This window comes from Chlamydomonas reinhardtii, chromosome 6 (assembly GCF_000002595.2).
Source record: "Chlamydomonas reinhardtii strain CC-503 cw92 mt+ chromosome 6, whole genome shotgun sequence".
Lineage (NCBI taxonomy): Eukaryota > Viridiplantae > Chlorophyta > Chlorophyceae > Chlamydomonadales > Chlamydomonadaceae > Chlamydomonas > Chlamydomonas reinhardtii.
The window spans coordinates 277413-301492 of record NC_057009.1 but is presented as its reverse complement, the minus strand read 5'-3'; the positions used below and the strand labels follow the sequence as shown (position 1 = coordinate 301492).

Sequence of the window (24080 nt, the reverse complement as noted above, 5' to 3'; positions counted from 1 at the left end):
CTGAATGTATACACATACTTTATTCACTTGGCGCATGAAAGACGCGTCGGGTCAATTCGCGGCCGGCACGCGTGCATCCTGGCACCTGCCTCAGCAGTCAACCGCGCCCCCGGGCTGCCCCTTCCCCAGGCCCTCAAGTGCCCTCGCACGTTCCTTAGCCCTGCCACTCCAGCTGTTGCTGCGTTGCGTGATACGCATTGCGTCGCTGCCGCGCCCCTGAACACACGGTAAGGACACAGCCGCAAAGGGTACTGCATCTCAGTGCCGTGTAGTTGCCCTCGGGCCCGCGGCGTCTACACAGCGTCTGCTTGGGGTATGGGCATCAGCTGCACCCTACGGGACCTCGCCAACCTGCCTAAACTCTGTCCCATCACACACACAGCGTACTAGGTGACCCCTCCCGCAGCACTCCCGCAGCATCAACGCCCGGAAATCTTTCCCTTGGGGGCATGCGCCTCAAACCCCCAAACGTCTTTACCGCCAAGTCCACGCCAGAACTTCTACGCTCCGTAGAACCACCGCCCCAAACCCCAACGCCGTCGGCGAATTTGGGGCCCGATGGCATTTACAGCATGCCGCGGGCCGCAGCCCGCAGGGCGATGCAGCCCGCAGGGCAATCTCACCTCCAGCCTGCACTTGTGCTTCAAGACCAGCTGTTCTGTAGCTGCCAACTTATTCTGCACGCGTTCCGAGTAAGCATCCTGCAAGCTTGCCTAAGACTGAGCCCTCCTTCCTATTCCTAGAAAGAGCCTCCGGGGCCGCGGCTGAACACAAACATTCCCCCACCAAGCCTGCGAGCCGGCCAGTACCCATCTCAAGTTTCCACCTTTCGACCCCCACCCCCAATCACCACTACCGAGCCGCTACGTTCCCCTTTTTGCTGGCAGCTCGTGCCGTCTGGATGGGCGGCAGCTGCCTCCCATTGCTCTCTGCGTTCTGGCCCGAGAGTGGCGACGACTGCTGCTGCTGCTGCTGCGGCTGCATGCGCCCTGTGCTGGCGCCGCCGCGCCCCATGCCGCCTGTCCCACCCGGCACCGGGCCTCTTGCGGGCGACCTGAACCTGGACGACTCGGGCGCTCGCCTGCGGACCGTGCCGTCGCAACAGGTAGCAGGACACGGGGAGGGGGAACGTTAGTCACACAGCACACGGACCGGTCGTTTGTCTGATCAACTGGTGCTGCTAGAGCTGCTGCTCTTGCTGCTGCCAATGAGCCCAGGCCAGATCCCAAGCCCCTCATTCCCGCACTCCCAGGACACTGGCCTCCCGCACCACCGCCCAAGCCCCACCCGCAGCAGCCCCACCTGTCGCCCAGCACGCCGTTCAGCGCGGGGTTGGAGGCGCCGCCGCCCGCCAGTGTGGGCAGCAGTGCGCCGCCGCGCGCCTTGCCGCCCTGCCCGCCGCCGTGCAGCCCGCCGCCCGCGGCCGTGGGCATGCCGCCCATGCTGCGGCTGCCTGCGCCCATGCGTGCCGCCGACACGGGCGTGGAGTCGCGCCGCCCCACACCCGCTCCTCCCGCCGCCAGCGACTGCGCGCTGGGCTGCACACGGAGGGAGTCGCTGCCGCCGTCGTCGCCGTCGTCGGCGCCGCTGTTGCGCGAGGGGGAGTTGGGGTCGCCGGTGCCGTGGCCGTGGCTGCGCAGGATGGCGGCCAGGATGGGGTCGTCTGTGCGCAGTGGGGGTGGGCAGGGGAAGGGGGAAGCAACGGGGAGGGCGTCAGAGCAATGGTCAGGAGGAGGGGGTCACGGAGTTTCGAGGATAGCCCTGGTATAGTCGCCCAAATGCAAGACGGAGTAATCGTGTCACAAGAATTCAGTGCCGACGTCCAGCAGGGGCGAGTGGCACTGTCTCCACTCCGGGATTCCTCGCCCGCACCAGCTTGCCATCAGCCCCCGCCCCTTGCATGCGGCATGCCCAGTGCCGGCCCCCACCCAGTCGCTCACCCTTGGGGTCCGTGCCCCCGGACGGCAGCACCAGCTTCACCGAGTCGTGCAGACCGCCCGCCGGCCCCGAGCCGCCCGGCAGCCCGCTGCCCAGGCCCAGGCCCGACAGGCCGCCCGACAGGCCGCTCGACAGGCCCACACCCGCGGGCGAGGCCGGGCCCAGGCTGGCGCCGCCCGGCCCCAGGCCCGCACTGGTGGGCCGCGAGGAGGCGTAGCTGGGCGGCCCCAGCGAGTCACCGCCCAGACCCTCGCCGCGGTGACCCGCCCCCGACCCCGCCCCTGTCCCCGCCGAGCCGCTGCCGTTGTTGAGGTCGGGCCGGTCGCCGCGCCACAGGGAGGAGGACGGCCGCCCGCCGTCCAGCCCCGGGCCCGAGCCGCCGACCGCGCCGGACGACTGGCGTGTCATCAGCGCGTCTGCGGTGTCAGGGCGACAGCAAGGTACGACAGGTTGCGGGGCACAGCGAATGCACGTGCACGCAGCGGCCGCAGCAGTGCGGTACATGGGATGTTCACCGGTATGCCAGGAGCCCCTCCTGCCCTCGCGCACGCCCCGTGGTTTGCCCCCACCCAAACGCGCTGCTGTCCCGCCTTATCGTTCATCCACTCTGGCTTGCCCTCCCTCCCATTGCCCGCTCCCTCACTGCCTTCCTCAGCCTGGCACACGCACCATCATCCGCCGGCTCCGGCAGCGATGCGGCGCTGGGCAGCAGCCCCTGCAACCCGCTGGAGCTGCCCAGCCGCCCGCCCGCGCCCAGGCCGGGGCTGGCGGCTGCGCGGCTGACCCAGGGGTGCCGCAGGATGTCGTCCATGGCGGCCCGGGAGGAGGGGTCCACCAGCAGCATGCGGCGGACCAGGTCGCGGCACTCGGAGCTGAGGGAGGCGGGCAGCGGCTCGTACACACCCCTAGGGGGGGGAGCGAGGGAGAGGGAGGGTGGGGGAGGGAGGGAGGGAGCTGAGGGAGGGGTGTGGGGGATTGCCTGTGCGGGGTTTGACAATGACCGGCTCCTGGCCGGGCCTTGCTTGAGCTGCTTTGCTACCTGTGATGAAAGACTCCTCCGTACAAATGCCCCACCCTCCCCCTGCCCCTGGCCCCCGCCCTCCTGTCCCGCTCCCCCTCACTTCTGAATGGCCTTGAACAGCGCGGCCTGGTTGGCGCCCCTGAAGGGCAGAACCCCCGTGAGCGCCTCGTACAGGATGACGCCCATGGACCAGATGTCCACACTGGTGCCGTCGTACTCGCGGCCCACAGTGATCTCGGGAGCTGTGAACTCGGGCGTGCCGCACTGCGCAACAAGGGGGTGGAGTGGGGGCGGGAGAGGGGGAAAGAGGATTCGGGCGGCGAAAACGGGTGCTAGGTAATGTACAGAGTACGAGGTGGCCATCAGCATCATCCCGCCTACCGCCTGCCGTCCCGCCTGCCTCCTTCTGCCCTCCCGCTGCCACCTCCTGCCCAGCCGCCTGCCTCCTCCTGCCCTCCCGCCTGCCTCCTCCCGCCCTGCCGCCTGCCTCCTCCTGCCCTGCTGGGCCCACCTGCAGCGTGAGTCCCCCGCTGAAGGGCGCCGTGACTGCCGCCAGCCCAAAGTCCGCTATCTTGAGGTTGTTGGCGTCGTCCAGCAGGATGTTCTCGGGCTTGAGGTCGCGGTGGATGACGCGCCTGCGGGGGGCAGGGGACGACATGGGAGGACAGGAGGACAGGGGGGCAGGGGTTGGTGGGGGTAGGCAGGGGCAGGGAGGGGCGCACAGTTCCGGCAGGCAAACAAGCATGCGAGCAGGCAGGCAGGCAGGCAGGCAGGCGCGGGTGACGAGGTCGCCGGCTGCGGTGACGCGCCGGCCTCGGTTCAGCGCTTGCGGCGCCCCAACCTTCACTCCTAGACAGCCCCCATGGGAGTATTGTCGCGTGCCACTCCGTTGTCAAGCATCGGCCACGCTCTCCTCCTCGCTCTATTGCATTGGGTTTGGTTTAGTTTGGGCTGGTATTTACAACCCCCACCCCACCCCACGCGCCCGTGGCGCGCCTTACCTGCGGTGGCAGTAGTCCAGCGCGGAGATCATCTGCACGAACACGCGGCCCGCGGTGGCCTCGTCCAGGCAGTGGCGCACGGGGTCGCCGTGGTGGCGCATGAAGTGCACCAGGCTGCCGCCGCCCGCGAACTCCATGACCAGGAAGAAGGTGTTGTTCTGGAAGTGCACGTCGAACAGGCGGATGATGTGCGGGTGCTTCAGGCTGGCCAGCACGCTCATCTCCTCCTGGATTTGGTCGATCTCGGCGATGTTGCGGAAGCGGGTGGCGTCCACACTCTTCACGGCCACCAGCTCGTCTGGTGGGCGGGCAGAAAGAGGGGTGGGAAAAGGGGTGGGGATGGGGGAATGGGATGGTAAGCGGGAGGAGAGGTATGCTTGTTTGCGGACTCGTTGGCGAGGCAGCAGAGCGTCGTATCCGCATCCACACCAGCTGCTCGGTGATGCGCCGCGTGTGCCCCCGTCCGTCAGCGTGGTGGTGCTGGCACCAGCCTTGCACAAAACCTCCACCGCTCCGCAGGCACTGCCCCTAGTCCTGCACCCCCCATTTGCCGCCCCAATCAGAGCGAGTGGCCCCAGCTTCCGCCGTCCCGTTGCAGCCCGTGCGCCCTCCTTCCCCCGCTCCCGCCCACCCGCCACCGGCCCAGGCCGCCCTCACCTGTGGACACGTTCTTGCCGATGCGCACCAGCCCGAACGCGCCCTGCCCGATGACCTTGCCCAGCACGTACTTGCCGCCCACGATGCGCCGCAGCCGCTGTGCCGTGATGTCCACCACGCAGCACAGGCAGTACTTGACAGCTGACGACCCAGCCCCGCCGCCCTCGCCGCCGGCGCCGGCGCCGCCGCCCTGATTCCCCAGGGCCGAGCCCAGCCCGCCCAGCAGCCCGCCCAACCCCAGCCCGCCCGCGCGGCCCGCCAGTCCGCCGTACGCCTGCGCCGCCCGCCCCGAGCTGCCGCCCACCAGCCCCCGACCCAGCTGCTGCGGCGGCTGCGGCGCGGCGGGCGTGATCGGGCAGCTGAGCACCAGCGCCCAGAAGGGCGTGCCGTCGCGCTTGTAGCACAGCAGCTTTGTGAGGCTGGGCGTGTGGCTCCACTGGCTGGTGATGAGGCGGCGCATGTCACGCTCCGAGGAGTCGGGGCCGCACAGGCACAGCAGGTTCCAGCCCAGCACGTCCGCCTGGCTGTAGCCCGTCAGTGCAGTGAACCCGGGAGACACGCCGCACACAGCAGTGGTGGCGGGAGCGGGGCCCGAGCTGGAGCCCGCCGTGCCCGCCCGGCCGCCGCCCGGCCCTCCCGCCGCTCCTGCTCCTCCTCCGCCGGCTGCTGCAGCTGCTGCTCCGCCCCCTCCGCCGCTGACGTCCACCAGCGCGAAGGCGGCCAGGTGGTGCCTCACCTGCTCCTGCCACCGCGCCACGAACGCCTCGTCCGCCGCCTCGCCCCGCCGCCGCCGCTCCTCCAGGTCTGCCTGCAGCCCCACCAGGTGCAGCACACTGCCGCCGTCGCCGCCCAGCACCGGCACCAGGCTCAGCAGGCTCGGGAAGGACCGGCCGTCCTTGCGGGTGCTGTTCAGCTCCAGCGACACCACGCGCCGCTCTGCCACCGCCGTGCGCTGCGCCTCAGCCACCGGCGAGTCCACCTTGCCAGCCTGCATGGAGGCGCAGTATGTGTGAGGTATGGGGCAGGGGGTTAGAGGCGGAGGGATAGGGTTATGGCATGGGGCCCTGCGGCAGCCTGCGCCCACACGCATGTGAACGCCACCGGCAGGTGCGTCTCCGACATGCCGCTCTCCAGCCCGCATACAAAGAATGCTCACGCGGCACGCTGACTACGGGCCGGTGGCGCCTTAGCAGCCCGTGCCTAGCCACCGCGTCACCCACTCCGCACTGCTCACCCAGCCCTACACAAGTCACACGCAGCCCCGCGCCCCTGACGCGCCCTGGCGCGCACCTGCAGCACGTTGCTGTTCCTGCCCAGGCACTCCTGCTCGCTGACGCCCATCATGGACATGAAACCGGCGCTGACGAAGCAGGTGGGGTTGCCTTCCTCGTTGGGGTCCGACACGGTGAGGCAGGACAGCAGCCCCTCCACAGCCGACGACAAAGACTCGTCCTGCAGCCAGGCAAGCCCAGCCACCGGTATTGTTATGGACTTCCACCATGCCCTATCGCCGTGCCGTGCACATGCCTGTCCATACGCCAACTGTCCCACTATGTCCAGTAACCTCTGGCCGGACCACAGCCGGTCGCCCTGCGTTTGCCGCGCCTACCCTGGCTCCCCGCCTTCCGGACCCCCTGCCTGGCCCAGAAGTCCTCTCCCAAAACCTCTTCTAGCCGCCCAGCCGATGATAATGCACGTTCACTAACAACAACATCCACAGAGCCACTGTCTCATGTCCCCTGCTGAAACCTGAGCCCGGCGAAACGCAATCCTTACATCGAGTGTGAAGCTGTTATCTTTTGGAGCCTGGGCGCACGTTGGACGAAATACATTTTTCCAGGGTAATGCTTCTTCGTCGGCAACGTCCTGCGAACAGCGCCGGGCGGCACAAGTGTTTCGTCACCTGTATGTGCTAAGATAGGCTACGGGAACTACACACCTCATTGATGGGCTCCTTTTTCTCGTCCCGTTCCTTCTTGCCCTTCTTGGCCTTGGCCGACGACATGGCACCCGAGCCTCGCCCTACGGCCTCCCTATTTCAGGCTGCGAGCTTGCTAGCTTCATTATCATCGTTGCTTATGATACCGAGCTCTCCCGGGAGCGCGAATGCCGCAGAAAGGAAGGGAGAGCGGGCGCAAACCCTGGGAAACGAGCAGGCGTAAGACAGTCGCAAGGTCGCTAAATCTGTTGTGGATTCTTATGTTGTCCCATGGTACTGGATAACAAAATTCGCGTCGAGGATGCGTGGAGGGGTGTCATCGCAATGCGAGTATTGTCTGGGCGGCCCCACGGGGCGGCCCCCTGATGTTCCACCCGTTTCGACCTCACCCGTGTTCTCGCGCCTGCCTATGTGCGCGTGTGTGCGGAAGCCTGCGTGATGTTTTCCTGCGGACGCTGCTTGAGGCTTGCCAGTTATGTGCTGTTGTTAATGAAATGTTAGCTGGTGTGGAAGTCACGGTGGAAGTCGGGGGTTGCAGAGATCAAGGTGCTGCGGTCCCCCCTGCGACTGGCTGCGCACGCACGCTACATCCTGATAGAGTGTGCGATGGGACAGTGGTAAGGCAGGTTGGTAAAGTCCCGTAGGGTGCATCTGATTCCCAGAACCCAACAGATGGCACACAACTGGCAACGGCAGGGCAGGAGTGCACGGCTGGTCGAACGCTACATCCTGATAGAGATGCACGAGCGATGCTGCGTTCCTGACACCCTCTTTGCTGCTGTTGACTGCCACATCATGCCTGTCATGCGATGCGCGCATAGCAATGAATGTCAGAACTCCAACAACAGGACGACGTGGAATCCATCAAGCAGTGGTCTTGAGCTCCAGTTTACCCCCCGCTGCAACCAGTTCTCTGATGCAGACGGACTTTTGCAAAGCAGGTCTATCCTTGCCCGCACCCGGTTGCATATTCACTGCTGTCAAACGATGTCACCCCCCCCCCACCCCCACACACACGCGCTATGCATCACGATCCTGGAATACCCCTGCAACTCCCTGCAACCCGACGCATCAATGCTGCATTCTACCCGTCACACGTGCCCATCCCATGAGAGAACATGGCAAAACATAATGCTGTTACATTACAGCAGTGGCGCACATGGCTGACGTCGTAGGCACGCCATTTCACAGCACACCAGTCATATGCACAGGCAGTTTTGTGTCCCAGACATCCACAAATACTGCAGTTGGCCAGCAACTCTCATAACCAAAGCAGCAGCCTGGGGTTGTGGGCCCCACAGTCAGCCAACCAGAACCCCGCTTGCAAGTCGTAATTTCGAGTGTCTGCACCCCACCCCCTATCCTGCACCTGCTGCGCCCCCTACGAACATGGCAGGCCCACGTGTTCATTATCTACGTCTAACCTACCCTACAGATGAGCAATGGCCATCCACACATGATGCTAGATACAGAGCCCTCAGCAAAGCTAGGACGGCGGCAGCCTAGTTGATGTGCCCCGTACTCTTCTTCTTGCTCTGGCTCAGCATCTGTGCGAAGCTCATAGATATCGAGCCGCCCTTTGCGCCCTTCTTCCGCAGCAAGAAGTAAGGAATGGCCAGCACAATTGTGAGGCCGGTCATGACCAGCAGCACGACGAAGGTGAAGTTGATGGTTGGGCTGGGGTCGGCACGGCTGTACTTCTCATAGATGTACTGGTACTTGGCCTCAATCTCCTCGTCAGTGAGCACGGGGCCGCTGAACTGCTTGTAGGAGGTCACGTCGTCCTCCTTGTAAACGGTGCCGTCCGCGCATGAGACAGCCACGCTGATGGGCAGGTAGTCGTCCTCGCCCAGTGAGGTGTCGGAGCGAAGATCGCCGCCCAGGTGCCAGCTGCCAACGAAGAGCGGGACAGAGGCGTGCTCCATTTCGCCACCATACATGAGGATCTCCGCCTCGTTGGGCTCGGCACCCTTGGAGACGTCCCAATCACCGAAAGTGCTGGAGTACCAAAGGACGCGGTCGTCGCCGGCAGGGCTGTTCTTGCGCTTGTACATAGGCTTGCCATTGTAGCAGCTGGTCAGCTGGTAAACGCCGTCGAGCCCGCCCTGCAGCCGGTCTGCCTGCTTGTCCACGCCCTTAATCTTAATGTCGCAGGAGGCGGTGCCGTTCGCGAGCACGGGCTTGCCGTTGGTGTCAAAGAAGCACTCCTCAAAGAAGTCATACTCCTCCATGTAATAGTCCTCATAGCCCGCAAAATCGTCGGCGTAGTAGCCATAGTACTCATAGTACGCCTCGTCCTCGTCGCCATAGTACCCATACTCGTCATAATAGAAATCATCCTCGGTATCATAAAAGTCGTAGCCATAGCCGTAGCCATAGTCATACTCATACTGGGCGAAGCAGCGGGAGGCCGCCACCGCCAGGAGCAGCAGCGGCAGCACGCGCGCGGCGCGCATCCTTGTTTGCTGTTGCGATCTTCTCCTAAGCCTAGGATGGCCCAGCCAGCAGGTCGCGAAAGCAGGCAAAGAGATTATGTGCTCTATAGAAGCATGGACAAGTGACGCTAGGCAGCTGTAGGCCTTGGGCTTGAGGCAAGGGCTTGGTGCCCCCGCCAGCGTCCCATCCCGCCCGATTCCAAACCAGCGTTTTACCGGGCTTAAGTGCCCGTGCGGAAACATTGCCCCGCACTGTGTTTTTGCAATGCAAAGAGTACGTGCAACGCAAGCTGGCGTGTATGCCGCAACACGATAGCTGCAGCCACATTTTGGAGAGCGACTCGGTTCCAAGCGCTCGGTTGGCGAGCGCCCGCGGCAGGTAGGGGCGCAACGTAATAAAGGTCACATGCCATCCTCGTGGTTTCATCAAAGCACGGCGCGGCAGCGTGTTTCCGGGGTCCAGGCGCACCCTGGCGCCCACCACCCTCACACTTCGCCTCGAATGCTTGCATTCTAATTCTAGCCGAGAGCAAGAAAAGGTGGCCGGGTGTATGAGGGCTGTGCCGCATTTCCTGAGTCGCCAAGCTCTCTGCACACAACGAGGGGGGCTGGCCGCTGGCGGAGGACAGCGGCGGGCAAAGGTGGGCATGTCCAGGACCTAGACCTACCCCAGGAGCACGGCCACGCTGTACCATGAGGCACAAGCACATGAGACCGCGTGTACGACGTGTGCACGCCATGCAAGCCAATGGCACTCTGCGTCGAATGTCGGAGCTTGCCACCGTTTGCTTGCCGCACGCGTGGCAGGGTTCCCCATTTAATGGCGCGCAGCCCCCCAAGCCTGAACGGGGCCATCCTGCTGGGCCCGCATTGCTACACAGACATGAATTACATAATGTCACCATTGCCGTGAGGGCCTACAGCCATCATAGCCTTGCTGCCATGACCTGCAGTTCGCGAATTGCAACCCAGGAGACGGACCCTCTGCTTTTGCTTGTACTAGGAGTGGACGCGGCCCCTCCCTTCCCAGACCGAGAAGCCCGAGGCGTCGCACCTCTGCCACCACCCACGGTGCTGCAACCCCGAGCACCTGATCCTCGAGGCGAAGCGCAACAACTCAACCGCAGCGTGTGCTTCGGGCAGCGCGCCAAGGGCATCATCGAGCAGCAGTGCACGTGCAGCCCGGCGTGCAAGCGGTGATGCGGCCGCCGTCGTCCAGCCCAGCCATCCTAGTACAGCAGCCGCCTTCCGTCAGCCAGCCATGGGCGCGACCGTCCACAGCGTTTACCGTCGGTTACCAGGTAACATATGAACTCGCAACTTGCGCTACTGACTGCCTACTCTCGTGCCGCTTGCAAGCCCACTCCGCCTTCCGCTCTGGTCTGCGTACGCATTAGTTCCGCAACACTCGTCAATACATGCGGCTTTGACGCGGGATAGGCTTGCTTGCGGTTGACGGTTAGCGCTTTCGCGAGCCCCAGGCGGGCCTTTGTAAGCCAGAAGAAAGACAAACGTGCCTTGTGTCTTGTGCCTTGAGGGGAGGGGTTTCACCATCGTGGGACATGCCTGGTTCACAAGCTCTCCCAGGCCGGGGCACCCCTGGGGTCGCACGTAGTGGTGCGCACGTGTGCACACGGGTGTGATGGGACATGGGCACATGGCAAGGGGCAGGTTGCTGTAGTCCCGTTGCTGAAACAGCTGAGCCCCAAGAAACAAGTTACGCCCAACAATCAAACATGAAAGAGCGTCGCCCGCGCGCAAACGGTTCCGCGGGCAGCCTGGTCACCAGTACCTGCCAGTACCGCGTTACCATCATCCAGAGCTGCTGCGGAAGGGCTGACCGTGAACTGAGCGCCCGAGCCGGGGGCGAGTCGAGCTGCTGGCTGGCGGCGAGCTGAAATGCTATTGCGCGCTCCTCGTTCTCTGGGTCGCCCGGCCAGTAGTGGTGCACACGGGTGCACACGTTCTTGCAGGACGTTTCTGCCAAATGGTAAAGGAGCCGTAAGGTGGCTCGCGTGCCCGCTATGTCCAAGTGTGCCAACACTGCGGGACTGTGTGGGTAAGCCTGGCCCAGGATCAGTCCGGTTCGGGGGGCCGAGTCAGGTATCAGACAGGCTCAGGTGCCATCCAGTTGAACGTTGCACCGCAGCCCGCACGGCCGCGACGCCAACTCTGCGACAAACATGCGGCACGCGCTGATGGAGATGCTGCTTGGTAGCGCGCGGCCTGCGGCCCTGCGCCGCGGTGGCGGCGGCGGCGGCGGTGGAGGTGGTGGTGGTGGTGGGGCTGGCCCCGCCAGCAGCAGGCGCAGCTGCAGCGGCGCAGGGCCCGGCGGCGACACAGGGCCTGGGCCCAGCAGTTGCGGCGTGCATGTGCGTGGCGGAGGGGGCGAGCAAGGCCACAGCGCGGCGCGTCGCCCAAGAAGCGGCGCCGGCGCGCAGGTTGGGGCCCGCGAAAAGCGTCTGGTTAGCGGTCTTTGCTGGCGAGCATAGCACAGCACAGTATGTGGTAGGCCGCAGCAGTGAGGAGTGTTGTGGCTAGAGCGGATTTCCTGCTGTTTGGTTGATTGCTGGCTGTGCTTGTGCTTGACAGCGGGACGTGGCTGGACGCATGGCGGGCCATGCCTGTACGAACCGACTTCAACTCTGTCCGGGAGATGAGGTAGACGCTTGCGGCCTCAGACTAGAGATGTGGCGTGGGCGCATCCCCCTTTTCCCTTGCGAGAGGAACCACACATCTTGTCAACACGGTACATGTGACACGTGGCAATAGCTGGCGTGCTACTCAAAATACATATTGCAGGTAGTATTCGGTGGTAGGCTACGCGCCATTGCTGGCACCTGACTTTCGTGGGCAACCGGTTGTGGGGCGCAAGTAGTGCCGTGCGTGCAGGTTGCGATGAAGCTGCGGTTAGGCGATTGGGCTCCTGCCGTACCCGTGTGCATGGGGGCCCAGATTCCGAGAGGTGGCCTTAAGTGCGGGTGACGCCAGAGGTGTCAGCCCGCGGATCGTTCCATACACACACTTTGCAGGAGGAAGGCCTGACGGGGCGGAAGCCTCACATGCCGTAAGGAAAGCCGCTCATCATCAAGTCCTTTTGCGGCGTTGCTGCTACACATTTGCTAGGTCATTTGGGTTGATGCCCCTTGCTGCTCCCTAGCGAACTTAGCAGTGCGGGGCCGTTTCCGATGCCTGAATGACTTCACTGTATCATGACTCGACACAACGCAACAGCATTGGCGCCCGTCCTGTTCGCAACTAGACTTCTGGTCTACGTACGCATTAGTTCCGCAACGCACGTCGACAATTTCAGCCAGGGAGCCCAGCCTCCAGCCCAGCCTGGCCACCCGAGCTAGCCAGCACGCAGTCTCAGCGGTGAGAGGCTGTGAGGTAGCTGGAGCGACCCGGTTGCAGGTCGTAGGCGTTGCTGTAATACCCGGAATGCAAGCTCTGAGTCAACAATACAGCCCTCACAACAGCACAAACGTATGGCCCAAAGCCGCCCCATTCCCTGACAGTGGCTGTCCCAACTCCCAAGCACCCAGGTTGTCCCATGCACAGGCTGTCCCAACACGTCCCAAGCCCGTCAAGGCACATGCTGTGCTAACAGCAGCCTTACAGACGCCGGTTGGCGCACAGTGCATCTCGTGCATCACGGAGCGTTGCCGCACTGATTATCATACTGTGTGAGCGTGTGGCTACCAGGTGGTGCACCTGATCCAGCGTGCAGTCCTGTGGCGGCACCGTGCGTGAGAGCGTAGTTGGAGCCCGGCCCGCATGTGAGCACGTCAGGGTCACAGCGAGCCAGCATGATGGGGGCTTGCACAAAGCTGTCCAAGGTATCCAAATCGTAGTGACCAACGGCCGGGGTTTCCTACAGACCTACACCCCAGTGCCTACACCCCGGGCCTACTGTGTGTAGCTGCGCTCTTGTGTCCTTTGGGTGCCGAAATAAACGGTAGAGGCTTACGCTTTTATGATAGAAGGTCGGGGCCTCAACGCACCGGCCATGGTCCTGTCTCACCACACCACCCTGTGTGTGCGCATAGCCGTTGCACGGCGGTGGTTGGACGCGCAAGGCTGTGCACATGTGCCGCGTGCAGATCACCGCGCAGGGGCCTGCAGGGGCACCCCTGTCACCGCTCTGGTAATACACCCCTAGCGCTAAGTAGGGTGCCCTCGTCTGTGGGTGAATATCACCCCCGTGCATAGCGGCCAGCTGCAAGACGAGTCTGGAGGACAGATTAGGTTGGTGGGTGGGGAGCGCGGGGGGCCGGGGCGGGCCGGGGTGAGAGATTGACCGTGAATGCAGGCATGACCAACATCTCGCCCAATAAGCTAAGCCGTCCATGCCCTATTCCCGTAGCCTAAACGTGTTGAACCTAAAGCGACCACCCGAGGTCCTAGCGCAGTTGGCACACTTGAGACCTCCTCACAATGCGAGCGTAAGTCCTGTTCTGACGGTGTTAGAGTGCAAGAGTGACCGAAAATGGCCGAGCACTTGGCTAGCATCTTCGGCACGGAGAAGGACCGCGTGAACTGCCCGTTCTACTTCAAGATTGGGTGAGCGAGTTACCGAGCAAGCCCGTTTGATTAACTGCCTTGTCTATGCAAGCTGTGATTGCGATGGCTAGACACCAGGCCCTGAGCGCCTTTATGTTGACTGCAGAGCGTGCCGCCATGGCGATCGCTGCTCGCGCCTGCACAACCGGCCGACGATTAGCCCGACCATTCTAATGGCGAACATGTACCAGAATCCGCTTTTGAACGCTCCGCTGGGGCCGGACGGGCTGCCCATTCGGGTGGATCCCAGGGCTGCTCAGGAACACTTCGAGGTGAGCTCTAGCGTTGGACTGTCATGCGGAGTCTGGCATGCTGGCGGCGCTCGTGGGGGGTGGGGTAAGGGGGCAGGGTTGGGTTGGGTGCGCAAAGCGAAGGCGCTGGGTGTCCGCCTACAGTGTGAGTGCCGTGCTGCGTGCGTGCTCGGCAACACGACCCACTCACTGCCGGCCTCCCTGGCGCTGGCCCAACAGGACTTCTATGAGGACGTGTTTGAGGAGCTGGCGGCGCACGGTGAACTGGAGAACCTGAACGTGTGCGATAACTTCGCTGACCATATGGTCGGGAACGTGTACGCCAAGTTCCGGGACGAGGACGCGGCTGCACGCGCGCTGACGGCGCTGCAGGGCCGCTACTACGACGGGCGGCCCATCATCGTGGAATTCAGCCCCGTGACTGACTTCCGTGAGGCCACGTGCCGCCAGTACGAGGAAAACACGTGCAACCGCGGCGGCTACTGCAACTTCATGCACCTGAAGCCCATCAGCCGGGAGCTGCGCAAGAAGCTGTTTGGGAGGTACAAGCGCCGGGAGCGCAGCCGCAGCCCACGGTGCGTAATGCAGTTGTTGAGGTCATAACCTTCTGTGGGGAAACGCGGCAGGCAGGGACAGGGGCAGGTATTGCTTACCTTGCGCGTGCTGCGCTTGGAGCCACGTGGGCTGTGTAGCCCACATCCCATGCAGAGCGCTGATGTCTGGCCATACCTCCGCGCCTTCGACCACACGCAGGCGCGACCGCGGCGACCGCGGGGACCGCGGCGATCGGCGCGAGCGGGACCGTGACTGGGACCGTGGCGACCGGGACCGCGGGCGGGGTCGCAGCCGCAGCCGCAGCCGCGAGCGGGGGGGTGGCGACCGGCGCCGCGAGACGTCGGAGGAGCGCCGCGCAAAGATTGCAGCATGGAACACAGAGCGTGACGGAAGTGCTGGTGGCGGCGGCGGTGGTGGGTGGTGAGGCCTGCACATGGGCGTGGGCAAGCGGATGGGAAGGCTGGACGGGGGAGCGGACCCACGTCTGAGCAACTGTTGAGGTGGCTTCGACATATAACCACGCTTTCAGTTCGCCTTGGTCAGTCCGGCGGGCCTTCGCAATGCCTGGCGGCGCGGCAGCATGAACTGTGCGATATTGCGTCAGGAGTTGCATGCGTTCAAGCGCCCACGAGCCCGTGTGGGGGCTGGGCATGGCAACCTGAGACGTGTCTTGAGCTCTTCCTGCACACGGACAGTGCGCGATATAGCACAGCGATAGCGGCAAGCGGCTTTAATGGACTTTGCTGGAATTCAATTGCGATGAGCGGGCGATGTGGGTGCGCGGCGTCATGGACGTGATTGGCGCATGGCCGGCGAAGCAGTGGGCGGCGGGAGCTGGGCACAGTGCGTCCATGCGGAGCGTGGGATGTTGGTTTGCGTTTAGCAGTGTTCATGTTGTGGCGGGAGATGGGCCTGTTGACTTGGGCTAGGATGGGGCTAAGCAGGTCGCAAGATGGGCTGTTGTGCGAAGCTAGCAGTAACCCAGGCGGACGACGGGCGGCAATCCCAAATGTAAGTTTAGTTGTTTATGGGCAGCAAGCGTGGCTGCAGCAGTCGTTGCCACGCACGTCAGCTGGCTTCAGTCGCACATTTCAGCTGGCTGCCAGGCTCGGGAGGCCCGAACGGACAGGCCGTGCGGAGCTACGCCGAGTCGCAACCTACGCTCAGTCGCTCTGTCAACAAGCCCTACCAGTGCTAGGTGTTGAGCCCGGAGTCGTATCTTGGCTGAGCCCCTGGAGCGCAGCCATTCAGGCGCGCCGAACCCTGCCGAACCCCCCCCCCCAGGAACACCCCTGTCCGTGCGCGCGTGTGTCGGTTCTAAAGGAGTACCGGTATCATGCTGGCGCACGCCGCGAGTACCACATTTTAGTACTGGCGGCGGCGGCGGCGGCGGTGCAGGGCCTGGCGGCGGCAGCGGTGGTGCAAGGCCTGGCGCCTGCGGCGGCAACGCGGGGCCTGCGCCCAGCAGTGGCGGCGTGCATGCGCGCGATGGGACCGGGTAAGGGGCAGGTTGGCGTAGTCCCGTAGTCCCGTAGTAGCGTTCTCCCAGACCCCAACATTCAATTTGCAACGGCACGGCAGATTGCGCAGCTGACACAACGCCGAAGTAAATGTGCCGAGACGTCGCTGACTTGCTGGCAGGCTGATAGTTTGCTGACGCATTACTCATGCTCGGGGCGCCCGGCCAGGCAATAGCAACACACACACACACACACACATGTTTTCCTTGTGCTCTTTGACACACACACATACACACACACACACACACACACACACACACACACACACACACACACACACACACACACGTGAAGCACATGCGCAGTGCACCTGCAGGCAGGCGAACAACGTTCACGGATGAGCGCCGAAGAGCGCCGCAGAGGAAACGCAAACAGAATGCAGCAAAGCAATGGCCGGGCGACAGTATGACAAGCAGGGGCAACAGCAGGTCGTGGCAAGGCAGACGAGGGAGCCCGAACTGTACGTTTAAGTGGTGGGCGAGCCGAATGCGAGTGTGAGACAAACACAACCGGGGTGCGAGGAAGCGCCGCGAGTTGGAATCGGGAAGGCCGTCACTGAAGTTCAGGGTGAAGCTGCGTCGCGCCCTGTATGGATCGAGGGGGTTGCGCGAGAGATTTGTTCAAGGCGCATGCTGGGCTGGCTGCAAACAACAAGCTGTGTAATCGGTCAGCGACATAGCAGAGCAGTGATGAAAGAGGAAAGGGGGCAGTGGAGGCTGGCATGGTGGGCGCAACTGGCACGGTCTGCAGCAGCTGCCGAGTCACTGGGGTAGGCGCACAGCTTCGAGAGGCCGGGCTCACGAAGAGCTCCCCGGGGACCCAAAGGCACGCGTGTCGTTAAAGCCCGGCGAAACACACTGGCACAGACTCACACCCGAGCACACGCACGGACAGGCACGCACGCACGCGCAAGCACACGCAGACCCACACAGCCGCGCCGCCCACCCAAACACACACACACAGACACGCATGTACACGCAGCCCGCCGGCCGGAAGGCCAGCCCCCGGAATAGACCACCAACCCGGCCCCGGCACCAGCAACATCCCGCACCCCGTCCGGCCGGGCGAGGCAGGCCCAGCCCCGAGCCCAAACTAGTCGCAGCAGCGGAACACATTACCCGCGGCTGCAGCCCAACCCAACCTTAAACCGGTGAACCGGCAGCCCCCAGCGCCCTACAGCCCCCAAGGCGGGATCCAAAAAGCAGCACGCCGCACACTGGTAGCTGCGGCTCCAGCACACAAGGAGCCGTCACCGTCGTTTCAGTACCGCCTCAGGAAGTCACGGCGTCGGAAGCACTGGCGCGGCCATCGCCACACCGCCAAGCGGCGTGCGTCGGCCGCGTCCAGCGCCCCACCCCCGTACACCTATTACAGCCACCGGACCGCTCAGTAGCGCCGCTGTTAAAGCCCAGAAGTCCACGTGCACTGTGCCGACATGCTGGCTGCTGGTTGTGACGGCTGCTGGGCGGCTGCTAGCTCGAGCGGACTGTTATGGGGAGGACGCGCCCATGATGTCACAAGTCCAGGCGGGGTGACCGGCGGGTGTGGGAGCGGGAGGGGAGGAGGCGGGGGCGGCGGCGGCAGGGCGCCGACAGAGGGGTGGAGCAGGGGAGGGGGAGGAGGCGGCGGCAACGGCGGCAGCGGAGGCGACGGCGGAAGGCTCGGGGCGGGCAGCAGGCAGCTGAGCACCCGGGTGGGGACGGTGCAGGCAGGACGTGCTGGTGCCGGTGGAGGAACCGCCGCAGTGCCCGGTGGAGGAAGGCGAAGGGGTAGGAGCGAAGGTGGAGACCAGGGGAGGGCGAGGCGGGTGGCCCGAAGGAAGGTGGCGAGCGCGGTGCTGAGGCGTGCCAGCGTGAGGAGGGTGCTGATGAACAAGTTGAGCCGTACGTGCCTGGCGATGCAGGAATAGAAGGGGGTGAAGCGCGTCACACTGAGTACATCGAAGTTGGCCACGTCGCGCTTACCGTATCGTACGGTTGGAGGTCGTACATGATGTGGCCGTGGATGCGGCTGGCGCGCGGCGTGACGGCGGAGTTGAGGTAGGGGATGGCGGTTCCGGCTGCGGCGGTGGCAGGACGCGGCCAGCTTGAGGTCGATGGAGTAGATGCGGCGGCGTGGTGGCGGCGGTGGCTTAGACGGAGTAGAAGGCGTAACGGTGGAGTAGATGCGGCAGTGGCGGCGTGCATGTGCGTAGCAGAGGGGGCAGGCAAGGCCACGTGGAGGAGAGCGCGGCGCCGCCCGAGAAGGGACGCCGGCGCGCAGGTTGAGGCCCGACCGGTGTCTGGTTAGCGGTCTTTGCTGGCAAGCATAGCACAGCACAGTATGTGGTAGGCCGCAGCATGCAGTGAGGAGTGTTGTGGCTAGACGATTTCCTGCTGTTTGGTTGATTGCTGGCTGTGCTTGTGCTTGACAGCGGGACGTGGCTGGACACATTATGGCGGGCCGTGCCTGTACGAACCGACCCCGGCTATGTCCGGGAGATGAGGTAGACGCTTGCGGCCTCAGACTGGAGACGTGGCGTGGGCTCAGCCCACTTTTCCCTTGCGAGGGGAACCACATATCTTGTCAATGGCCAGGGTACAAATCAGGGGGTTGACCCCTGGGAGGAAATGCTGACAGGCACTGAAGGTCGTGCGGCCTTGCAAGTCTCACATTGACGCTTCAGCGCCTTTTAACTATCACTTTCAGTCTAGCCGCATAGCGCATTAGCGCCTTGTACTTGCCATACGTTGGGCAGCATTAGTCCAGGTCACCAGCATTTCACGGGCCAGGTTGGCCCTCCCACCGTGCTCTCCCACCCAAGCTCCCAACCGCTCCCGCAAGCCGACACCTGCCGACACTCATTTTAAGCGGCCCAAATGCTGGCTTTAGCGACGTACGGCGCAGATCTGCACAGGTTTAGTCGCACTGCAACGTATGAATGCGGCATTGCATGAAGGCCGACCAATGTATGCTGGACGGGACACGGGCCCGCAGGTGCAACATCCCGTCCCGTAAGTGTCTGTGCTTCGTCTCACCTGACCCTGTGCCTGCGGCCCCGGCACCCCATGCAACCCCGTGAATTGGTTTGCACGCAAGGCATCGCGGAGATGACGCAGGTTTTCGCCCCGGCTGTGGCCCAGGGACATAGGGTTGGCGGCACTGCATGGAGGAATTACCCATAAGCGCCGTACAGGTTGTCTTCACCTGGCCGCGAGCAGACTCAGGCCTTTCAGCTGAGCATCTAAGGCTCAACTTGAGCCGCAGCTTGCCTGCGTTGTAGCCTCACGTTGACTGCGACTTACACTGTCTGATGTCCATGGCTAGCGAGTAACCTTGAATCAAAGGATCTCCATAGGAAGGATGGGCAAGACAAAAAATGTTCTTCTTTCGGTCACGGCTGGAGTGGTCGCCGTCACTTCGCGCCTGACCGGCTTGGGCGGAGTGGCTGCAATCGGCTGTGGTGCTCTGGTCGCTACTGCGGTAAGTAAAATATGTATCAGCTGCAACGGTTGCTGGGATGCGCCTTGGGTTTGCCATCAAAAGCTTGGGCTTGCCGGCTGCAGGTTGGGATCGCCCTTGCGAAGGTGAAGAAGGATGGCGATGCCGGTAAGGATTTCCAACGTTCATCTTACGCTCCTGCAGCGGGCTGGAGTCGTAGCTGGGTTGCGGCGTGGCCCCGTCGACCGCTGCGTGTCCGTGCCGACTGCCACAACCGCCCGCACCCGCTCCCCTCTTGTTGGGCGCGCACCTCCAGTACAGCCCCTGCGCCGCTGAGCTTGGCTTTCCTGCCTACCAAGACTGTAGTGCTGAATCCGTCCTGTTGCTTTCCTTGCAATGGCCTCAGGTGCTCCGAAGAAGTCCGGCAGCAGGGGCCCTTCTCTGCCCCAATCGGCTGCCTTCAAGCCGCTGGACAAGCTGATGCGTGAGCGCATCATCTTCATTGATGGCGCCATGGGCACCCAGATCCAGAAGTTCACGCTGGAGGAGGAGGATTTCCGCGGCGAGCGCTACGCCAAGCACAGCCACGAGCTCAAGGGCAACAACGACTTGCTGGTGATCACGCGGCCCGATGTGATCAGCAAGATCCACACGGCGTACCTGGAGGCTGGCGCGGACATCATTGAGACCAACACCTTCAACGGCACGTGGATCAGCCAGTCGGACTACGAGCTGCAGGCCGACGTGAGTCGGGAGCTTGGTGCGGGCGCAGGGGGAGGAGGGACCAGGGCCATCGCGGTTGGGCGGGCTGATGGGGTTGGGGCGGGCTGATGGGGTTGGGGCGAGCTGATGGGGCGAGAGCAGGGCTGGGGTTGTAGGCTCGTTCGTCTGCTTGAAGCACATGCAGCCAGTTGCGGCTGCAGCAGAGGCAAGCGGGCCGGTTTGTGGTCGTTGATGGATCGGGACAGGGTCGGGGGATTAAGGCTACCGCGTCCGTTGGCTTGGGGTGAACGCTTGTTGTTGTTTCTATGCCGCTGCTGTCCATTGACCCTTGCCCGCCTGCCGCCCTGCGCCCCGCCGCGTTCCGCCTCGCAGGAGGAGGTGGCTCTGATCAACCGCACGGCCGCGCAGCTGGCGAAGAAGTGCGTGGCCGACTTCCTGGCCAAGAACCCCGGCAGCGGCCCGCGCTTTGTGGCCGGCGCCATCGGCCCCACCAACAAGACGCTGAGCGTGTCGCCCAGCGTCGAGAACCCTGCATTCCGCGGCATCACCTATGACGAGGTGGTGGACGCCTACTATAAGCAGGCGGAGGCGCTGGTGGAGGGCGGCGTGGACATGTTCCTGGTGGAGACCATCTTCGACACGCTGAACGCCAAGGCCGCCATGTACGCACTGGAGAAGTTCTTCTCCGACAAGGGCATGCGGCTGCCGGTGTTTGTGAGTGGCACCATCGTGGACAACAGCGGCCGCACGCTGAGCGGCCAGACCAACGAGGCGTTCTGGAACAGCATCCGCCACGCCAAGCCCATGGCAGTGGGCCTGAACTGCGCGCTGGGCGCCAAGGACATGCTCAAGTACGTGGCCAACCTGGCCGCCTGCGCCGACTGCTACGTGTTCTGCTACCCCAACGCCGGCCTGCCCAACGCCATGGGCGGCTACGACCAGAAGGGCGATGAGATGGCGGAGGAGATTCGGCCCTTCTGCGAGGGCAACCTGGTGAATGCCATTGGCGGCTGCTGCGGCACTGGGCCGGAGCACATTGCCGCCATCAAGAAGATGGCGTCCGCCTACAAGCCGCGCAAGCCTGTGACCGTGCCGCCGCTGATGCGCCTGAGCGGCCTGGAGCCGCTGAACTACACGCCCGACGCCTCCAACATGCGCCGCACCTTCCTCAACATTGGCGAGCGCTGCAACGTGGCGGGCAGCATCCTGTTCAAGAAGGCCATCATCAACAACGACTTCGACACCGCCGTGGCCATCGCGCTGAAGCAGGTGCAGCAGGGCGCGGACGTGCTGGACATTAACATGGACGACGGCCTGATTGAGGGCGTGGGCGCCATGACCCGCTTCGTCAACCTGCTGGTCAGCGACCCCGAGATCAGCCGCGTGCCGTTCATGATTGACAGCAGCAAGTTCCACATTGTGGAGGCCGGCCTGAAGTGCAGCCAGGGCAAGTGCATTGTGAACAGCATCAGTCTGAAGGAGGGCGAGGCGGCGTTCAAGCACCAGGCGGAGGAGGTCAAGCGCCACGGCGCCGCGGTGGTGGTGATGGCGTTCGATGAGCAGGGCCAGGCGGCGAGCTACGAAGACAAGGTCCGCATCTGCAGCCGCGCTTACCGCATCCTGGTGAAGGAGGTGGGCTTTGACCCTCAGGACATCATCTTCGACCCCAACATCCTGACCATCGGCACCGGCCTGCCGGAGCACAACAACTATGCCGTCGACTTCATCCGCGCTACCCGCGAAATTAAGCGCTGCTGCCCTGGCGCGAAGATCAGCGGCGGCGTGAGCAACATTGCTTTCAGCTTCCGCGGCAACGAGGCTGTGCGCCGCGCGTTCCACAGCGCTTTCCTGCACCACGCGTGCCTGGCTGGCATGGACATGGGCATTGTGAACGCGGCCCAGGTGAAGGAGGACGAGTACAGCAAGATCGACAAGGAGCTGCTGGAGTTCGTGGAGGACGTGCTGCTCAACAGGTGGGCCGGGGGGGGGGGGGCTGGGGCCCGGGGGACGGGGCGGGGCCCCAGGTGAAGGAGGACGAGTACAGCAAGATCGACAAGGAGCTGCTGGAGTTCGTGGAGGACGTGCTGCTCAACAGGTGGGCCGGGGGGGGGGGGGCTGGGGCCCGGGGGACGGGGCGGGGCGGGACTGAATGGAGCTGTTGACAAGCCTGCGGAACGTGGGACGTGGCCCATAAGGGATCGGGCGGCATGCGAAGTTGTACCTGCGCCTTTTGGTTGGCCGCCGGGAATGCATTTTGGCTTCCGTGCGACAGTGACTCCACTTGGGTTACCAGGTACAGTGGTACGATGTGTCTTGCGCTGATGTTCTTGCGGCTCTTCCCACGTGGTTGCACCGATGCACAGGCGCCAGGACTCGACCGAGCGCATGCTGGAGTACGCCGCTACCCTCGACCCCAAGAGCAAGCCCACCGCTGTGGTGCGCCTGGGAGGTGCCAGCAGCGGCCCCAAGATCACTCCCCGCCTCAACCCCATCCCGGCGGGCAAGGACCAGCTGGCGCCGGACGCCAAGCCGGCGCCGGTGCCCAAGTACAAGGCGTGGAAGGACGGCGTGAAGCCGACTGCCGCGTTTGTGCCGCTGGACAAGCTGATGCGTGAGCGCATCATCTTCATTGACGGCGCCATGGGCACCCAGATCCAGAAGTTCACGCTGGAGGAGGAGGATTTCCGCGGCGAGCGCTACGCCAAGCACAGCCACGAGCTCAAGGGCAACAACGACTTGCTGGTGATCACGCGGCCCGATGTGATTAGCAAGATCCACACGGCGTACCTGGAGGCTGGCGCGGACATCATTGAGACCAACACCTTCAACGGCACGTGGATCAGCCAGTCCGACTACGAGCTGCAGGCCGACGTGAGTTGGGGGCTTGCTGCGGGCGCAGGGGGACGAGGGGCGAGGGCCCGTCAGTGGCGGGGCGAAAGCAGGGCGGGTTTGTGGTCGTTGAAGGATTGGGTAAAGGGTTGGGGAATCTAGGCTACGGCGTCGGTTGGCTTGCCCTAACTGCTTGTTGTTGTTTCTATGCCGCTGCTGTCCATTGACCCTTGCCCGCCTGCCGCCCTGCGCCCCGCTGCGTTCCGCCTCGCAGGAGGAGGTGGCTCTGATCAACCGCACGGCCGCGCAGCTGGCGAAGAAGTGTGTGGCCGACTTCCTGGCTAAGAACCCCGGCAGCGGCCCGCGCTTTGTGGCCGGCGCCATCGGCCCCACCAACAAGACGCTGAGCGTGTCGCCTAGCGTCGAGAACCCTGCATTCCGCGGCATCACCTATGACGAGGTGGTGGACGCCTACTATAAGCAGGCGGAGGCGCTGGTGGAGGGCGGCGTGGACATGTTCCTGGTGGAGACCATCTTCGACACGCTGAACGCCAAGGCCGCCATGTACGCACTGGAGAAGTTCTTCTCCGACAAGGGCATGCGGCTGCCGGTGTTTGTGAGTGGCACCATCGTGGACAACAGCGGCCGCACGCTGAGCGGCCAGACCAACGAGGCGTTCTGGAACAGCATCCGCCACGCCAAGCCCATGGCAGTGGGCCTGAACTGCGCGCTGGGCGCCAAGGACATGCTCAAGTACGTGGCCAACCTGGCCGCCTGCGCCGACTGCTACGTGTTCTGCTACCCCAACGCCGGCCTGCCCAACGCCATGGGCGGCTACGACCAGAAGGGCGATGAGATGGCGGAGGAGATTCGGCCCTTCTGCGAGGGCAACCTGGTGAATGCCATTGGCGGCTGCTGCGGCACTGGGCCGGAGCACATTGCCGCCATCAAGAAGATGGCGTCCGCCTACAAGCCGCGCAAGCCTGTGACCGTGCCGCCGCTGATGCGCCTGAGCGGCCTGGAGCCGCTGAACTACACGCCCGACGCCTCCAACATGCGCCGCACCTTCCTCAACATTGGCGAGCGCTGCAACGTGGCGGGCAGCATCCTGTTCAAGAAGGCCATCATCAACAACGACTTCGACACCGCCGTGGCCATCGCGCTGAAGCAGGTGCAGCAGGGCGCGGACGTGCTGGACATTAACATGGACGACGGCCTGATTGAGGGC

At 63.8% G+C, this 24080-nt stretch overlaps 5 protein-coding genes across 5 annotated transcripts in view; 3 read left to right on the top strand and 2 right to left on the bottom strand.

The window, feature by feature from the left end:
* Positions 1–46: 46 nt before the first annotated feature.
* On the bottom strand, positions 47–6848 carry CHLRE_06g251050v5 (uncharacterized protein). Its single transcript, XM_001696604.2, has 11 exons — positions 6557–6848; positions 6394–6483; positions 5908–6069; positions 4618–5605; positions 3961–4258; positions 3471–3594; positions 3060–3223; positions 2608–2843; positions 1941–2354; positions 1303–1663; positions 47–1081 (listed from the first exon to the last, which is right to left on the bottom strand). Exons 1-11 carry the CDS (start codon positions 6620–6622, stop codon positions 853–855), a joined length of 3132 nt encoding a protein of 1043 aa, XP_001696656.2. The 5' UTR covers positions 6623–6848; the 3' UTR covers positions 47–852.
* An 833-nt stretch (positions 6849–7681) lies between these two features.
* On the bottom strand, positions 7682–9208 carry CHLRE_06g251000v5 (uncharacterized protein). Its single transcript, XM_001696605.2, has one exon. It carries the CDS (start codon positions 9010–9012, stop codon positions 8059–8061), a length of 954 nt encoding a protein of 317 aa, XP_001696657.1. The 5' UTR covers positions 9013–9208; the 3' UTR covers positions 7682–8058.
* Positions 9209–10718: 1510 nt separating this feature from the next.
* On the top strand, positions 10719–12004 carry CHLRE_06g250976v5 (uncharacterized protein). Its single transcript, XM_043062603.1, has one exon. The coding sequence runs from the start codon at positions 11175–11177 to the stop codon at positions 11481–11483; it is 309 nt and encodes a 102-aa protein (XP_042923309.1). The 5' UTR covers positions 10719–11174; the 3' UTR covers positions 11484–12004.
* A 1359-nt stretch (positions 12005–13363) lies between these two features.
* Positions 13364–15387, top strand: CHLRE_06g250950v5 (uncharacterized protein). Its single transcript, XM_001696367.2, has 4 exons — positions 13364–13554; positions 13661–13826; positions 14025–14380; positions 14559–15387. The coding sequence occupies exons 1-4, from the start codon at positions 13481–13483 to the stop codon at positions 14782–14784; spliced, it is 822 nt and encodes a 273-aa protein (XP_001696419.1). The 5' UTR covers positions 13364–13480; the 3' UTR covers positions 14785–15387.
* A 3701-nt stretch (positions 15388–19088) lies between these two features.
* The window catches only part of CHLRE_06g250902v5 (uncharacterized protein), a 12382-nt gene continuing 7390 nt past the window's right edge, over positions 19089–24080 (top strand). Inside the window, exons 1-7 of the mRNA XM_043062602.1 lie at positions 19089–19342; positions 19426–19468; positions 19707–20044; positions 20396–21996; positions 22068–22118; positions 22387–22894; positions 23127–24066. Coding sequence (XP_042923308.1) covers positions 19223–19342; positions 19426–19468; positions 19707–20044; positions 20396–21996; positions 22068–22118; positions 22387–22894; positions 23127–24066 — 3601 coding nt within the window. The 5' untranslated portion in view covers positions 19089–19222. The remainder of the gene's footprint in view (positions 19343–19425; positions 19469–19706; positions 20045–20395; positions 21997–22067; positions 22119–22386; positions 22895–23126; positions 24067–24080) is intronic.

What these genes read in the sequence shown, in the direction of transcription:
- CHLRE_06g251050v5 (XM_001696604.2), bottom strand. Translation starts at nt 6,622, where the DNA reads ATGTCGTCGGCCAAGGCCAAGAAGGGCAAGAAGGAACGGGACGAGAAA. An exon ending in AAAAGGAGCCCATCAATGAG is followed by an intron (nt 6,484 to 6,556) that starts GTGTGTAGTTCC and finishes CGCTGTTCGCAG; the next exon opens with GACGTTGCCGACGAAGAAGC. An exon ending in GCCGGAGCCGGCGGATGATG is followed by an intron (nt 2,355 to 2,607) that starts GTGCGTGTGCCA and finishes CTGACACCGCAG; the next exon opens with ACGCGCTGATGACACGCCAG.
- CHLRE_06g251000v5 (XM_001696605.2), bottom strand. Translation starts at nt 9,012, where the DNA reads ATGCGCGCCGCGCGCGTGCTGCCGCTGCTGCTCCTGGCGGTGGCGGCC.
- CHLRE_06g250976v5 (XM_043062603.1), top strand. Translation starts at nt 11,175, where the DNA reads ATGCGGCACGCGCTGATGGAGATGCTGCTTGGTAGCGCGCGGCCTGCG.
- CHLRE_06g250950v5 (XM_001696367.2), top strand. Translation starts at nt 13,481, where the DNA reads ATGGCCGAGCACTTGGCTAGCATCTTCGGCACGGAGAAGGACCGCGTG. An exon ending in CTGCTCAGGAACACTTCGAG is followed by an intron (nt 13,827 to 14,024) that starts GTGAGCTCTAGC and finishes CTGGCCCAACAG; the next exon opens with GACTTCTATGAGGACGTGTT. An exon ending in GAGCGCAGCCGCAGCCCACG is followed by an intron (nt 14,381 to 14,558) that starts GTGCGTAATGCA and finishes GACCACACGCAG; the next exon opens with GCGCGACCGCGGCGACCGCG.